The following is a 17,308-nucleotide window of genomic DNA, read 5'->3' as shown; positions in this document are numbered from 1 at the left end:
CTAGTAGACTTCTCTTGGCCATGAATGCCGATTTTGTCAATGCTGTTCTGGTTTTTATGTCCTCCTTGCTGTGCCTGGCATGGATTATTATGCTGCCTAGGTATCAGAATTCCTTAACTTCATTTACTTCGCTGTCACCTCTCCTAATGTTAAGTTTCTCGCTGTTCTCATTTCTGCTACTTCTCATTACTTTCGTCTTTCTTCAATTTACTGTCAATCCATTTTCTGTATTCATTAGATCGTGCTTTCTATTCAACAGATCGTGTAATTCTTCTTTACTTTCATTGAGGATAGCGATGTGATCAACGAATCTTATCATTGATCTCCTTTCACATTGAATTTTAATTCGACTCTTGAACGTTTCTTTTCTTTCAGTTATTGCTTGTTCGATGTATAGACTGAACAATACGGGTGAAGACTAAATCCTTGTCTCACGATCTTATTAATCCGAGCACTTCGTTCTTCGTCTTCCACTTTCGTTGTTCCCTCTTGGTTCTTCTACACACTGTGTGTGTCCCCGGCTTTCCCTACAGCTTATCCCTGTCTTTCTTTGAACTTCGAACATCTTGCACCATTTGACACTGTCGAGCCGGCCGGGGTGGCCGAGCGGCTCTAAGCGCTACAGTCTGGAACCGCGCGACCGGTACGGTCGCAGGTTCGAATCCTGGCTCGGGCATGGATGTGTGTGATGTCCTTAGGTTAGTTAGATTTAAGTAGTTCTAAGTTCTAGGGAACTGATGACCTTAGAAGTTAAGTCCCTTAGTGCTCAGAGACATTTTTTGAGACTGTCGAACGCTTTTGCAAGTAGACAAGTCCTATTAACGTTTCTTCATTTTCCTACAGTCTTGCTTCCATTATCAACCGCAACGTCACAGTTGCCTCTCTGGCGCCTTTACCTTTCCTGAAGCCCAACTATTCGTCATCTAACACATCCTAGAGTTTCTTTTCCATTCTTTTTTTCTACTAGGATGGAAACTGTGTTTCACTCTCTCTTGGTTAAATAACATCACACCATTCTCGCAGCATAACAGTGCCAACTGTCACACAGTACGTCAAATCATTGATTAAAATATCCAATTAATATTTCATTGCCCGCTTTCACTTGATATATTGCTTAATGGCTTCTTCTGTTCCCTTACATCAAACAAAATCGGCATGGGAAGTGGTTATCATCCTCTCAAGAAGCTGTTTCGTCGTTCCAAAGTCGTGTTTCTGAGGCACCAACACGAGGGATAAAAGAGTGTTTCCAGGATAGGCTCGAATGGATGCAAAAGTGTGTAAGGTGGTTGCTGTGTACGAAAAAACAATGAAAAAATTATGGTAGAAACATACAGTCCCCGTAATTGCTCAATATTCAGAGGTAAAAACTATTGTTTCTTACGTTTGTGCTTGAAACATGTTCAGTCGTTAACGAGTTCTCTTTGATGTGTAGAAGAGATTTAAAAGAAGAGCAGATATTCTGATAGTGCTAATCGTTACTTACGGGGAAAGAAAAGGGAAGAACTCGACGGTGAAACCAGTTTCATTTTTTGTTAGGAAACGAACATTTTTATTGCCTCGCTTCCTACAAGCTTAACGACTCGTGCCTGCCACGAGGTTGTGCCTGGAAATAAAGGCGATAAAAGAGAGAGGTAAATTTTGAGAACCAGCTCGGAACATGAGAGATAACATGAACACAGAAAACGCTTTCGTGTTGGGAGAGGCCACAGCAACACGAATGTGTCGCTGACATTTATTGAAGTTCTCTTTCCTGTATCTGTCAAGATCGTCTTTACAGAAATAATCCAATAACTTACAGTTACTGCCTTAATAATAGCTCATACCAAATTCCCATATTAATGTCTTGTAGGGGGTTACCTATTTAGATACAATTTTGAACACAAAATCTTGTGCTGCAGCAATTAGTTTTCTGTACTTTGTTTCCTCTTCCGCGTGTATAGGGTGGCTGTGCGATATTAACTCAGTGCTTCTGGTAATTATTACGAGGATCATTTTAAATTGAAATAACGTTTTGATCTGACGAACCGCATAATTCGCCCTCCATCCCCTTCGTCATAGACCTTCCTAATCTTTGGCGCTACTATCTCTTAACAGCGAGCAGGAGCTGTAATTTACTGTTTATTTGTGTGATTTTAAAAAAAACAAGAATCCTGTCAAGTGTGAAGTTGGCAGTGTAAAATCGTTTCTGAATGGATAATGTCGGCCCTATTGAAATTTACAGGCAATGACCGAAGCTACAGGAAATGCAATGGCATAAACTTCATTTCGATATTAGTGCGCCATATTTAATGGCGGATAAACGAATATTTTCAGTCAGATCTTTATCAAACTGGTGGTGGTGATTTGGGCTACAGAAAAGTGTGTGCCTGGTGAGATTCTCAACTCTCGACAGGCAAACACAAAGAAACATCTAATAGGAGCTGCATAACCTTTCTCACTGGGTGTAAGGTCCGCCCCCGGTAGCTGAATGGTCAGTGTGACGGGTTGTCAGTCCTCTGGGCCCGGGTTCGATTCCCCAGCTGGGTCGGGGAAATTTCCTCCGCCCAGAGACTGGGTATTGTGCTGTCAGCATCATCCTATCATCCTCATTGACTGCAGGCCGCCGAAGTGACGTCAATTGAAAGACCGGCACCCGGGGAACGGCCTGCCCGACTGGGGGCCCTAGCCATGCGATTAAATAAATAAATACTGGGTGTAAGGATGGAGAGAAGTTTTTGCAAACGGTGGGTATAACACAGTGATTATAGCACACTCGAATCCCACTCCGGAGGACGACTGTTCAAACCCGCGTCCATCCATTCTGATTTCCGTGATTATCCCAAAATCGCCTAACGCAAATGCCGGGATGGTTCCCTCGCAAGGACACATCCGCTTTCCTTCTCCATACTTCCCTAATCCGAGCTTGTGCTCCGTTTCTAATGACCCCGTTATCGACGGGACGTTAAATACTAATCTCCTCCTCCCCAAATTTTTGCACGTCATTGTTACTAGTGACAATACCTTGGTTTGCCTAAAAGTCCAGATGCATAGCGCCAGTCTATGCAGGGACACCATTCGCAATCAGCAAAAGAACTGGCGTACTGTCAGAATCTACACTGCCTACGCCACGCCGTTCAGAACAATCTTCGTGGATTTTTATTTTTGTGCCGGACGAAAATAACCTCGCCAGTACAACGGAGGGTTCTTTGGTTTGCTCCGGAAGGAGATTGGCCGGCGTTATAACGCATAAAATATTATTTCATTTTATTTCAATATAGATATGAATATTTATTTAAGACAACCCATTCCCACAGGAATGTTCTGAGTATTTACAACAGTCTCTGAGCACTATGCGATTTAACTTCTGAGGTCATCAGTCGCCTAGAACTAATTAAACCTAACTAACCTAAGGACATCACACACATCCGTGCCCGAGGCAGGATTCGAACCTGCGACCGTAGTGGTCGCTCGGCTCCGGACTGAAGCGCCGAGAACTGCACGGCCACTCCGGCCGGCTCTGAATATCAAGTATCGCCTTATACGAAGTTACAGCAGTCATCACTTGAAGTATAACTGACCTAATGTCCACGTTAATGCCCTGTGTAAGACATTTAATATACTGGTGGGCTGTCTGAGACGATACTGTCGTCTTGTTCAGTGGCTGCGAACTGGACCAAGTGTTCCGCTGCTCAGCCGTAAGTGGACCATCGACTGCTGCGGCGTAGCGAAGCATCATAAAGCGTGGCTACTCCGGCGTTTCTCATTCGTCGGTGCAGCGACTGTTCTGTGGTTTCGTTGCGAGGTGCCAACCTTGCTTTGGCTCCTCGTTCTTAGGACGACAACAGAGTTATCCAACGGCATTATGCTTCTTCACAACAACACTCATCAGAATCCTGGGGCATTTAGTAAACCACTGAGTACTCTGAGATGAAAAGGTTGGCACAGGAGAGGAGTTCGCGGAGGGTCGCATGAGACCAGTCACAAAACTGACGACCCAAGACAATCCTGCCAGAACAAACTTCTGTACGAGGAGCGGTCAATCAGTAACAAAACACAATTTTTTTCTGTCAGCAGATTGGTTAAAAATATGGCTCAAATGGCTCTAAGCACTATGGGACTTGACATCTGAGATCATCAGTCCCTTAGACTCAGAACTACGTAAACCTAACCTAAGGACATCACACACATCCATGCCCGAGGCAGGATTTGAACATCATCCACGCACGTCTTCCCGCAGAGCGTGTCCTTCATTGAGCCAAGGAGACGGAAGTCGGAAGGTGCGAGATCCAAGAATGAGGAAGAACGGCCCAATACAAAACTTCCTGGCAGATTAAAACTGTGTGCCGGACCGAGACTAGAACTCGGGATCTTTGCCCTTCGCGGGCAAGGCAAGGCAAAGGTCCAGAGTTCGAGTCTCGGTCCGACACACAGTTTTAATATGCCAGGAAGTTTCATATCGGCGCACACTCCGCTGCAGAGCGAATTCTCATTACGGTACAATACAGTTTTTTGAGCTCCTCTCGGGTTCACAGACCTCGGTCACATTGTCTCGGGGAACGAGAAGTTTGTTTGTAGTTTTGTTACCACGAACACGCTGAAGTAGTTCCTTATATTTTCTGAGGGTAGCACAGTACACTTCAGAGTTAAGTGTTGTTCCATGAGGGACGAAATCAAACAGAATAACTCCTCTCGAGTCCCAGAGGACCGTCGCCATGGCTTTTGGTTGATGGTGAGGTTTTGCACTTTTTCTTCGGAGGGGAGGTGGTATGCTGCCGCTGCCGTTCTATTTCCGGCTACAAGTGATAACCCATGTTTCTGCGCCTGTGACAATATTCAACAAAAAACTGCTACTATGAGCCTCGTAGCGACCAAGCAGTTCTTCTTGCTCTTCATGGTTTTCTGTTTGGCGGTGAGAAACCCAGCGGACACACGCCCTTGAGCGCTCCAACTGGAAGACAAGTGTGTCAACACTACCAACAGAGACGTGCAGTTGAGCAGAGAGGTGTTTGATCGTGATCCGCCGGTCGTCTGGAATGAGTGTGTAGAGTCGTTCCAACATTGAAGGAACACAGCCGTGTGTAATTGGCCGGTATGCGCGAGGTAGGACAGGTTCGCGAGACATTGTTGTGATGATGGCAGACGCCTCGCTCAACGACTCACCGTGCTTTTGTTCGCTGCCAGATTTCCATAGATATTTGCAAGCGTCTGAATATTTGCGATGCTCTGGTTTTCCAGTAAAAGGCTCTCAGTGGTAGCTCTCTGCATAGAACGCACCTCCGTTACAAAAACACCATTTTGAAGGCTGGGTACAGTATGGCGACACAATGAAAGTTTTTGAAAAAAATGGTTCAAATGGTTCTGAGCACTATGGGACTCAACTGCTGAGGTCATAAGTCCACTAGAACTTAGAACTATTTAAACCTAACTAACCTAAGGACAACACAAACATCCATGCCCGAGGCAGGATTCGAACCTGCGACCGTAGCGGTCGCGCGGTTCCAGACTGTAGCGCCAGAACCGCTCGGCCACCAGCGGCCGGCCGAAAGTTTTTGAAACTATGGATTCTAATGCGGGAATATCTCTCGATGTCCCAAGCAAATTCCACATTTTTTCAACCGAAATGGCCTGAAAAAATGTGTTGCAGTAACTATTGAATACCATCTCACGGACTGCGCGGTCCCTCCTGCTGGAGGTTCGAGTCCTCCCTCGGGCATGGGTGTGTGTGTGTGTGTGTGTGTGTGTGTGTGTGTGTGTGTGTGTGTTGTTGTTGTTGTTAGCGTAAGTTAGTTTAAGTAGTGTGTAAGTCTAGGGACCGATGACCTAAGCAGTTTGCCCCTTAGGAAGTCACACACATTTTTGAACCTATTGAACACCCACTGTAGGAAACTATTTCCCACAAGTGTCGTCTAGTGCACAGCCTCTTGCTTCACGTTCTTTTCTTGTGTTCCTTCGGCAGTCAGTCTGTCTTCAGTTCTTGTAGACCGACTTTTACATCTACATACATACTCCACAATCCATCATACGGTGCGTGGCGGAGGGTACCTCGTATCACAACTAGCATCTTCTCTCCCTGTTCCAAACAGAACGAGGGAAAAATGACTGCCTAAATGCCTCTGTAGGAGCCCTAATCTCTCTTATCTTATCTTTGTGGTCTTTCCGGGACATGTAAGGTGGCGGCAGTAAAATTGTACTGCAGTCAGCTTCAAATGTTGGTTTTCTAAATTTCCTCAGTAGCGATTCACGAAAAGAACGCCGCCTTTCCTCTAGAGTGCCTGAAGCATTTGTTTAACACTCGCGTGATGATCAAACCTACCAGTAACAAATCTAGGAGCCCGCCTCTGAATTCCTTCTATGTCCTCGCTCAATCGGACCTGATAGGGATCCGAAACGCTCGAGCAGTACTCAAGAATAGGTCGTATTAGTGTTTTATAAGCGGTCTCCTTTACAGACGAACCACATCTTCCCAAAATTCTACCAATGAACCGAAGACGACTATCCGCCTTCCCCACAACTGCCATTACGTGCTTGTCCCACTTCATATCGCTCTGCAATGTTACGCCCAAATATTTAATCGACGTGACTGTGTCAAGCGCTACTCTACTAATGGAGTATTCAAACATTACGGGATTCTTTTTCCTATTCATCTGCATTAATTTGGATTTATCTAAATTTAGAGTTATCTGCCATTCTTTACACCAATCACAAATCCTGTCCAACACATTTTGTATCTTACTGCAGTCACTCAACGACGACACCTTACAGTACACCACCGCATCATCAGCAAACAGCCGCACATTGCTATCCACCCTATCCAAAAGATGATTTATGTAGATATAAAATAGCAGCGGACCTACTACACTTCCCTGGGGCACTCCAGATGATACCCTCATCTCCGATGAACACTCACCATCGAGTACAACGTACTGGGGATCTCCACTGCTTCGTTTCATTGTGATTTACAACAGTATTCGAAGATCTAAAAAATTGTCAAGTTGTTAGCAGCAATTCTGCTTTCCCGTATAGTGAACTTGTAGAGCAGAAATGATGTTACGAAACGAAGCTCGGCAGCTGATTTCTTTTGCTTGTGTTGCGTTGCAGGGTCGGTGGGCGGCAGCACGTCGCCAGGCGGTGATGAGACGCGCGGCCGGCGGCGGGGCCGCTGCAAGTGGTTCAACGTCGCCAAGGGCTGGGGCTTCATCACGCCCGACGACGACGGACAGGACGTCTTCGTGCACCAGGTACGGTCGCCGCTCTCCCAGCCCTAGGTGCATTTACAACTCTCACTGACCAGCCAAAAGCTTGTGACCACTGTCCGCCGCCGGAGTGAATGCCGCCAGGTGGCGTTGCGGACACATCAAGCGGCAAGGGAAGTAAGCTTACCGTACAAAAAAATTTGTCACCTCATTAGAGGCGCGCGCGCCCACGCACGCACACGCACACGCACACACACACACACGCACACACACACACACAGACAGACAGACAGACAGACAGACAGAGAGAGAGAGAGAGAGAGTGATGAATCTATTGATTTGATGTAATTACATCTTCCTGGCCGGCCGCGGTGGTCTAGCGGTTCTAGGCGCTCAGTCCGGAACCGCGCGACTGCTACGGTCGCAGGTTCGAATCCTGCCTCGGGCATGGATGTGTGTGATGTCCTTAGGTTAGTTAGGTTTAAGTAGTTCTAAGTTCTAGGGGACTGATGACCACAGATTTTAAGTCCCATAGTGCTCAGAGCCATTTGAACCATTTTGAACATCTTTCTGGATACGTATTGAGTCTCAGTTTCATCTCCGATATGGATAGCAGCTGAAATAATGAACTAAAATTTCTGCCAAAGCCGGACTTCAACCCTGGTCTCCTGTTTATTAGGCAGATGTGTTACCCATTACACACAAAAAAAATGGCTCTGAGCACTATGGGCCTTAACTTCTGAGGTAATCAGTCCCCTAGAACTACTTAGGGGGGTAGGACGTCAAACGGGCCGACTTGGAGCAGGAGTGGCACCACAGAACATTTTAATTTCTACTGTCTATAATTCATGAAACATTAACAGCATGACCAGGAAGCATTCAGGATTCATACTCATAGCAGTGGAAGCTCAAAAACGTAACAAAACACATTTTTTTTACATGTGAAATTTCATCATTTTTTCACTTACTACTGGCTGCATTTATTGCTATAGGTACACTTTTCTTCCTAAGTAAGAGAGATTCTTCGATGACTTTTGCACAGCATACAAACCAGGTGTATGAAACTCTAGAAGTTATTTAATTTATGAAAAAATGAATGAACTGTTACATTTTAAACTTCATATTTAGTAAAAATTCAAGTTTTATAGTTAATTATCTCAATTTTTTCCAGTTTCTTAATAGATTTGGAAAATTCTAGAGTTTCATACACCTGTAACTACTGTTTGTATGCTATGAAAAATTCATCGCAGAATCTCTCTTACTTAAGAAAAAAAGTGTACCTATAGCAAAAGTAATAAGTGAAAAAATGATGAAATTTCACATGTAAAAAAAAGATACTTTGCTATGTTTTTGAACGTCCACTGCGATGAGTGTGAGTCCTCAATGTTTCCTGGTCATGGTGACAAAGTTTTATGAATTTATTTGTAAAAGTATAGACAGTAGAAATTAAAATGTCCGGTGGTGACTCTCCTGCTCCAAGTCGGCCTGTTTGACGTCCTACCCCGCTTAAACCTAACTAACCTAAGGACATCACACACATCTCTGCGCGAGGCAGGATTCGAACCTGCGACCGTAGCGGTCGCGACGTTCCAGACTGTAGCTCCTAGAGTCGCTCGGCCACCCCGACCGGCCCATTACACCACCCTAGCATTGTGGCTAACCCAGTTGCACATACTATCATAATCCAATGCCCACAAGATGGACCAAGGTGTGAATTGAAGTTTGTGTTAGGGAGAGAATTAAATGAGGGTAGTAGGGTAGTTTCAGTCGCAGGGTGGTGTAGTGGATAATGCATATGCCTAGTAACTGGGAGACCCAGGTTCAAGTCCAAGCCTTGGCACAAACTTTTATTCCTTACTTGAGATTCTACCCTTGTCATTGGTGAATAGTTAAACCCTTAAGCCGACCTCTCACGGAATGTGAAAGCGCCCGCGGGCGAGGAGTTCGTGATGTTACAGCACGGAACTCCACGTTCACTGCACTGCTGAGCGTGAAACAAGGAATCTGGCAAGTTAAATTTTTTGCCTTGTGGAGAGGAACGTTGCCAATTAGATGCAACATCGTTTTCAGTCACAAGCAGAACTTACGAGCCGCCATATTGTATGGCGTTAAACATCGTGTTTGGTGGGTTTTATTTCTCGTAGGGTACGCGGAACGAATATAACCCGTTTACAAGCATCAGAAAATTGAGGAACTCTCGAAAAAGCGTCGTTTTAGCTGCAATTCGTTCTAATAAAAGGACTGCAAACTACTTATATGTAGATAACGGCTTTCTGTAGTTGATGCTTTTACTGTTATAACTCCTGAGCTACGGAAGTATACCATTTCAGTGCTATGGCACAATGGTGATCTATCAAAAGCGCAACTTTTTGGTACAGTTAGCATATCAAGTACTGTGGTGTCACCGCCAGACACCACACTTGCTAGGTGGTAGCTTAAATCGGCCGCGGTCCATTAGTACATGTCGGACCCGCGTGTCGCCACTGGCAGTGATCGCAGATAAAGCGCCACCACAAGGCAGGTCTCGAGAGACGTACTAGCACTCGCCCCAGTTGTACGGACGACATTGCTAGCGGCTACACGTACGAAGCCTTTCTCTCATTTGCCGAGAGACAGTTAGAATAGCCTTCAGCTAAGTTAATGGCTACGACCTAGCAAGGCGCCATTAACCATTTGTAACGTTGCATGTACCTCAAGATAGAGTCTCACTTGTATCATCCAGAATGCTGTATACCAAAGGACAATATAAAAGTTAAGTGTTCTAGTAGCTACGTTCTTTTCTTTATCACATTCATCACGTATCCTGTTCCAGACTTAACGCCAGACGGCGTGAGTTGACGCGTGCCCTTACGGCTACTTCACTGTGGACTGGCTGCCTTAACAGTCCACTACAAGTACAACATAACATTTGGAGATACAGTCCGTAGACAGTCTATATAATATTAGGAAATTCAGCTTCTGTGTCGACACTGTAGCTCACTTGATAGCCTCGTGACGTGGAAACTGTAAAGATGAAGGTAGCGGGTCCGAGTCTACATCCTTCAATATTTTTTTTTTCAGCTTGTTTTCTAGATGATTCTGGGTCTTTCTTATTCATGTAGTTGAAGTATTATCTCAAAAGTTGATGTTGTTTATTATGAGTAATGTATACGCTGCAATTTTTGTTGCAGTGGCGAACGCCTACAGTGTTTCCCTAGTGGCAAGAAATCTTAATGTGACTGCGCCTCTATTTCTGAAAGCAAACGCAAGTTATGCGGATTGGAAGTTTTTGCTATTATGAAACTTTCCGTAAAATATACACTGATCAGCGAGAACGTTATGACCACTGACCTGCAATCGATATTAAACCCGTCCAGGTGATAGCAGCGTCACCTGGTGAGGAGTGATTACTACTCGGACACACGTATAGCGCGTGTAGTATCAGTGAGCGTGCCGTTAGTGTGTAGAAAATGGAAGGCGAGTGGTCTGTCCGAGTTTGACGGAGGACAGATTGTGATGCTCGGACGCCCGGTGCAAGCATTTCGGAAACTGCACGACTTGTCGTGTGTTCGGGGAGTTCTGTGGTAAGAGTCTTCAAGACGTGGCGATACAACAGTGAAACCACGCCCAGAAATCGTGGGGTTGGACAGCCACCCCTCATTACAGATGTCGGACGTCGTAGGCTGGGCAGACTGGTAAAGCAGGACAGGCGGCGAACTGTGGCGGAACTAACATCAGATTTTAATGCTGGGCAGAGTACAAGTGTGCGTGAACAGACAGTGCACCAAACACACCTAACGATGGCCTTCGCTGCCGCTGACCCATGCACTAGCCAATGTTACACTACGACATACGCAACTACGAGTGAGAGGGGCACGTGACCATCGGCGCTGGACGTTGGCGCAGTGGCAGAGCGTTGCACGGTCTGATGAATCCCGGTACCTTCATCATCAATTCGATGGGAGGACGAGACTTCGTCATCTTCCAGGGGAACAGCTCCTTGATACCTGTACTGCGGGACGAAGACGAGCTGGCGGAATCTCCATTATGCTCTGGGGAACATTCACGTGGGCATCCATAGCTTCAGTGGAGCTCTTGCGAGGCTCCATGCTGGCCAAGGAGTATCGTACACCGGTTGCAGACCACGTACACTCCTGCATGACTACCATGTTTCCCGGCTGCAGTGGCATTTTTCAACAAGATAATGCGCCGTATCACAAGGCCAGGAGCGTGATGAAGTGGTTAGAGGAACGCAGTGGCGAGTTCCAACCGATGTGCTGGCTCCTCAGCTCGCCAGACCTGAACCCGATTGAACACATCTGGGATGTGACTCTACGTGGCGTCAGAACTCATTGCCCCCTCCCTGGAATTTACGAGAATTAGCTGCCTCGTATATCTGTAGAAGTGATGCCAACGCCCTCCAGCGACCTATCGAGACCTCACTACTTCCAAGCCACTATGCTTCGCCGTGTGAAAAATGGACGTATCGGCCAAAAGGTAGGTGGTCACAATGCTCTAGTTGATCAGTGTATACACGCGTCTTTGGGTTCATTTACTGGCTCATGTTTGTCTCTGGCCGGTAAAATCTTGTACAGTGATGGTGAGCAGCTCTGAAAAATCTCTCTTTCCGTTCTAATGATTCTATGTGATAATGTACGTTATTTCACAGTGTTGATACTCGATGCAACATTGAGAATATGGATGTTAGCCATGCGCAGACAGACATTAGACACTGTACCTTATCTACATTCAACTTAGAACCGGAAGTGGAGTGAAAATTCAATAACGTTAACGAATAACCTCTACTAGTGTGTATCTCGGAACATTGTACAACGTTATATAATGATCCTATACTATCAATTCGCTGTTGAAGCTATCCGCGAATCCAGAATTTTCTTCGCAAGTTTCTCCAAGCTTCTTTGACAGTCGTTAGTAGAGTTCAGAAAGAAACTGTGTGCTTTGCCAGTCTAATAAAGCTTAGAACGGTCGCTGTAGAGCGCTGAGAGTGCAAATCACTTAAACCAGCTCGTCCTGTGCGCCGGCGGCGCCGTCTCTCGTGAGGTCAGATGTCACGTCCGCGTCCACATCAGCGTTAGCTGCCTCGCCCCGCAAGAGGACGGCTTTTACAGATGGAGCAGCATTAGAGTCACGTGCTCAATTGCGCGCGCACTGCCTGTGTGTGTCATAAGGAAATAGCGATCAGGGAGACATTTATGCTTCACATTAAATATATTCGGAATTGTTAATATGGACCACCATCAGGTGCAGAATGCAATGACTACAATGAAAATTTGTGCCGTACTGGAACTCGAACCCGGGCTTCCTGTTTATCATGAGCGGTCGCGTTACCGTTACACAATAATGGACGCACGAGTGTAGGTCGTAGACACATGGTTGACTACACATGGAAGTTTTGGTCTGACCATGAGTCTTGCTAGTATAGCCCTTACATTGTACGTAAACATTAGTACATGTTCAAAAATGGTTCAAATGGCTCTGAGCACTATGGGACTCAACTGCTGAGGTCATTAGTCCCCTAGAACTTAGAACTAGTTAAACCTAACTAACCTAAGGACATCACAAACATCCATGCCCGAGGCAGGATTCGAACCTGCGACCGTAGCGGTCTTGCGGTTCCAGACTGCAGCGCCTTTAACCGCACGGCCACTTCGGCCGGCATTAGTACATGTAACGACGTGTGTTTGGCCTGCCCACGGTTCAAGCCGGAGATGTGTCTGTGATATTTCGGAGGGTGTTTTTCTTATCATGACTTCGGCCCACTCACGCAAGTGATCACTTACATGACCCAGCACGTTTACTTAAACATTCCGAGTAATCATATGTTGCCTGCATGATGTGTACGCTATTGAGAGCCCTATTTTTGAAGACAATAACAGCAGAGTTCAATGGGATGGAAAAATATGCGACTTCACCCATCCTATTGCATCTCGACTGATTTACTAAATCATTTGACTTGAACCCTGCAGAAAATCTGTGGGACACGTTGGAACAGCGGGTGGAACGCCGACATCGGCATCCCCGCTATTTCGTAGAAGTGCGCGATCAAATCTTCAGTGAGTGGCTTAACTTGGATGTGACGTACCTGAACAGCCTTGTGGACTCACTTCCTAAGCGAGCCCAGGGGGCTATCAAGTCCACAGCCGAAAATTCGCTGTGTTAAATGATGCTTCTAATTTTTTCTCTATCGATGACTATTCTGATGAAATTAAATAGAAAATTTATGTCGGGTGAACTTATACAGGGTGTCCCAGCTATCTTGTCCACCCAAAATATCTCTGGAACAATAACAGCTATTGGAAAAAGACATTCACCGGTATCAACGTAGGGCTGGGGCCCATGAATGTACATATTTGGAAACATTCTAAAACCAAAGCATATGTGTTTTTTAACACAAACTTATGTTTTTTTAAATGGACCTCCTATATTTTTTCTTCAGCAATCCATAGCATGACAAAGCACATACACAATGGCGTTGATTGCATCGCAATATTCCCATTACATCCCGAGATATTGGGACGCGAAGTTGACGCTTGAAACACCCGACATGAGCTGCTAGAGCACGTCCTGAGTCTCAGGCGTGAACCCCATGCTGCCCGTAATCGCGATGTGATTGACATGTCTAATCACACCTCCATACTTATCAAGAGGGACACTTACTTGTCAATCACATGGCGATTACGGGCAGCATGGGGTTCACGCCTGAGCCTCAAGACGTGCGCTAGCAGCGCATGTCGGGTGTTTCAAGCGTCAACTTCGCGTCCCAATATCTCGGGATGTAATGGGAATATTGCGATGCAATCAACGCCATTGTGTATGTGCTTTGTCATGCTATGGATTGCTGAAGAAAAAATACAGGAGGTCCATTTAAAAAACATAAGTTTGTGTTAAAAAACACATATGCTTTCGTTTTAGAATGTTTCCAAATATGTACATTCATGGGCCCCAGCCCTATGTTGATACCGGTGAATGTAGTTTTCCAATAGCTGTTATTGTTCCAGAGATATTTTGGGTGGACAAGATAGCTGGGACACCCTGTATAAGCGTGGCGGAGAGAGAGGCCGCAGACGGGGGAATACACTCACATAAGCGGGTTTCACAAAGGGCAGATTGTTACAGGCCAGCACTTGGGACCGAGTATCTTGGAAGCGGCAAAGTTGGTTGAATCTTCGCACGCTGTTGTTGTACCTGTAGTTAATGGGTGAAGAACAATGACACAGTGAGTAAGCGACAAAGTGTTGACCGCCCACGCTTCATCACAAAACGTGGGGGTCGGAAGCTTACCATCTCTGTAAAAGCGGAGATGTGTGGCAGATCTCATGACAGAGTTTAGTGCGCTAAAAGAAATCCCTCGTACCAAGAAACCAAGAAGGAATTAACCGGGTAGGATGGAAAGTGGTAAGTGTGCTGTAACTGTACAAATAAATCATAAAATTTAAAAGTAATGCATTATTTATTCAATAGAAAAAGCTTCACAAATTGAGAAAGTCTATAGTGCGTTGGCCAGGCTCTGGTGCTTATGCAACCTTTTATTCGCCTTGGAACGATGAAGAGGGATATTTTGCCAAACAGAGCCCAGTTGGCACGTTAGGTCGTCAAAATCCCGTGCTGGCTGGAGGCCCTGGCCATTATGCTCGAAACATTCTGAATTGAGGAGATCTCTGGTGACCTTGGTAGCCAGGGTAGGGTTTGGCAAGTACCAAGCAGTAGAATCTCTCGCTGTGTCCGGACGGCCGTTATCTTGCTGAAATGTAAGCCCAGGTCGGCTTGCCGTGAAGGGTAACAAAACGGGGCGTAGAATATCGCGGACGTATCGCTGTAGTACAAGGGTGCCAAAGATGTCCTGCTATGAAAAGAAATCGCACCCCAGACCATTACTCCTGGCTTTAGGACCGTACGGCAAGAGATAGTCAGGTTGTAACCTCCAAATAAATAAATTAAGTAACCTCGCAATAATGTGACTAAACTCTCAATAAAAATGTGACTGATACATAACCTTTCAATAATTAACTGACTGTGAATCTAAACTGGTATATCTGGACGTCAGTAGTGCTGCGTCATGGCCCTGAAAAGTCTTTCTGAATAAACTGAAAATTCTTAACTCAATTATGTCGCCGGATAATACATATACAGGGTGGTCCATTGATCATGACCGGGCCAAATATTTCACGAAATAAGCGTCAAACGAAAAAACTGCAAAGAACGAAACTTGTCTAACTTGAAGAGGGAAACCAGATGGTGCTATGGTTGGCCCGCTAGATGGCGCTCCCATAGGTCAAACGGATATCAACTGCGTTTTTTTTTTTTTTAAATAGGAACACCCATTTTTATTACACATTCGTGTAGTACGTAAAGAAATAAGAATGTTTTAGTTGGGCCACTTTTTACGCTTTGTGATAGATGGTGCTGTAATAGTCACAAACACATGGCTCACAGTTTTAGACGAGCAGTTGGTAACTGGTAGGTTTCTTAAATTAAAGTACAGAACGTAGGTACGTATGAACATTTTATTTCGGTTCTTCCAATGTGATACATGTACCTTTGTGAACTTTTCATTTCTGAGAACACATGCTGTTACAGAGTGATTACCTGTAAATACCACGTTAATGCAATAAATACTCAAAATGATGTCCGTCAACCTCAGCGCATTTGGCAATACGTGTAAGGACATTCCTCTCAACAGCGAGTAGTTCGTCTTCCGTAATGTTCGCAAATGCGTTGACAATGCGCTGACGCATGTTGTCAGGCGTTGTCGGTGGATCACGATAGCAAATATCCTTCAACTTTTCCCACAGAAAGAAATCCGGGGACGTCATATCCGGTGAACGTGCGGGCCATGGTATGGTGCTCCGACGACCAATCCATCTGTCATGAAATATGCTATTCAATACCGCTTCAACCGCACGCGAGCTATGTGTCGGACATCCATCATGTTGGAAACACATCGCCATTCTGTCATGCAGTGAAACATCTTGTAGTAACATGGGCAGAACATTATGTAGGAGCCGGCTGAAGTGGCCGTGCGGTTCTAGGCGCTGCAGTCTGGAACCGCGAGACCGCTACGGTCGCAGGTTCGAATCCTGCCTCGGGCATGGATGTGTGTGATGTCCTTAGGTTAGTTAGGTTTAACTAGTTCTAAGTTCTAGGGGACTAATGACCTCAGAAGTTGAGTCCCGTAGTGCTCAGAGCCATTTGAACCATTATGTAGGAAATCAGCATACATTGCACCATTTAGATTGCCATCGATAAAATTGGGACCAATTGTCCTTCCTCTCATAATGTCGCACCATACATTTCCTCGCCAAGGTCGCTGATGTTCCATTTGTCGCAGCCATCGTGGATTTTCCGTTGCCCAATAGTGCATATTATGCCGGTTTACGTTAACGCGCTTGGTGAATGAAGCTTCGTCGCTAAATAGAACGCGTTCAAAAAATCTGTCATCGTCCCGTAATTTCTCTTGTGCCCAGTGACAGAACTGTACACGACGTTCAAAGCAGTCGCAATGCGATTCCTGGTGCATAGAAATATGGTACGGGTGCAATCGATGTTGATGTAGCATTCTCAACACCGACGTTTTTGAGATTCCCGATTCTAGCGCAGTTTGTCTGCTTCTGATGTGCGGATTACCAGCGACAGCAACTAAAACACCTACTTGGGCATCATCATTTGTTGCAGATCGTGGTTGACGTTTCACACGTGGCTGAACACTTCCTGTTTCCTTAAATAACGTACCTATCCGGCGAACGGTCCGGACACTTGGATGATGTCGTCCAGGATACCGAGCAGCATACATAGCACACGCCCTTTGGTCATTTTGATCACAATAGCTATACATCAACACGATATCGACCTTTCCCGCAATTGGTAAACGTTCCATTTTAACACGGGTATAATGTATCACGAAGCAAATACCGTCCGCACTGGCGGAATGTTACGTGATACCGCGTACTTATACGATTGTGACTATTACAGTGCCATCTATCACAAAGTGAAAAAAGTGGTCCCACTAAAACATTCACATTTCTTTACGTACCACACGAATATGTAATAAAAATGGGGGTTCCTATTTTAAAAGCGAAGTTTGTATCTGTTTGACCTATGGCAGCGCCATCTAGCGGGCCAACCATAGCGCCATCTGG

The 17,308-nt window shown here is 45.5% G+C and overlaps 1 protein-coding gene across 1 annotated transcript in view; it reads left to right on the top strand.

Moving 5' to 3' along the window:
- LOC126204279 (protein lin-28 homolog) overlaps positions 1 to 17,308 on the top strand; it is a 96,425-nt gene that overhangs the window by 10,521 nt on the left and 68,596 nt on the right. Inside the window, exon 2 of the mRNA XM_049938667.1 lies at positions 7,078 to 7,217. Coding sequence (XP_049794624.1) covers positions 7,078 to 7,217 — 140 coding nt within the window. The remainder of the gene's footprint in view (positions 1 to 7,077; positions 7,218 to 17,308) is intronic.

Source organism: Schistocerca nitens, chromosome 9, assembly GCF_023898315.1.
Source record: "Schistocerca nitens isolate TAMUIC-IGC-003100 chromosome 9, iqSchNite1.1, whole genome shotgun sequence".
NCBI classification, from domain to species: Eukaryota; Metazoa; Arthropoda; class Insecta; order Orthoptera; family Acrididae; genus Schistocerca; species Schistocerca nitens.
The sequence above is the reverse complement of the archived record's forward strand: the minus strand, read 5'-3'. Positions and strand labels throughout refer to the sequence as shown.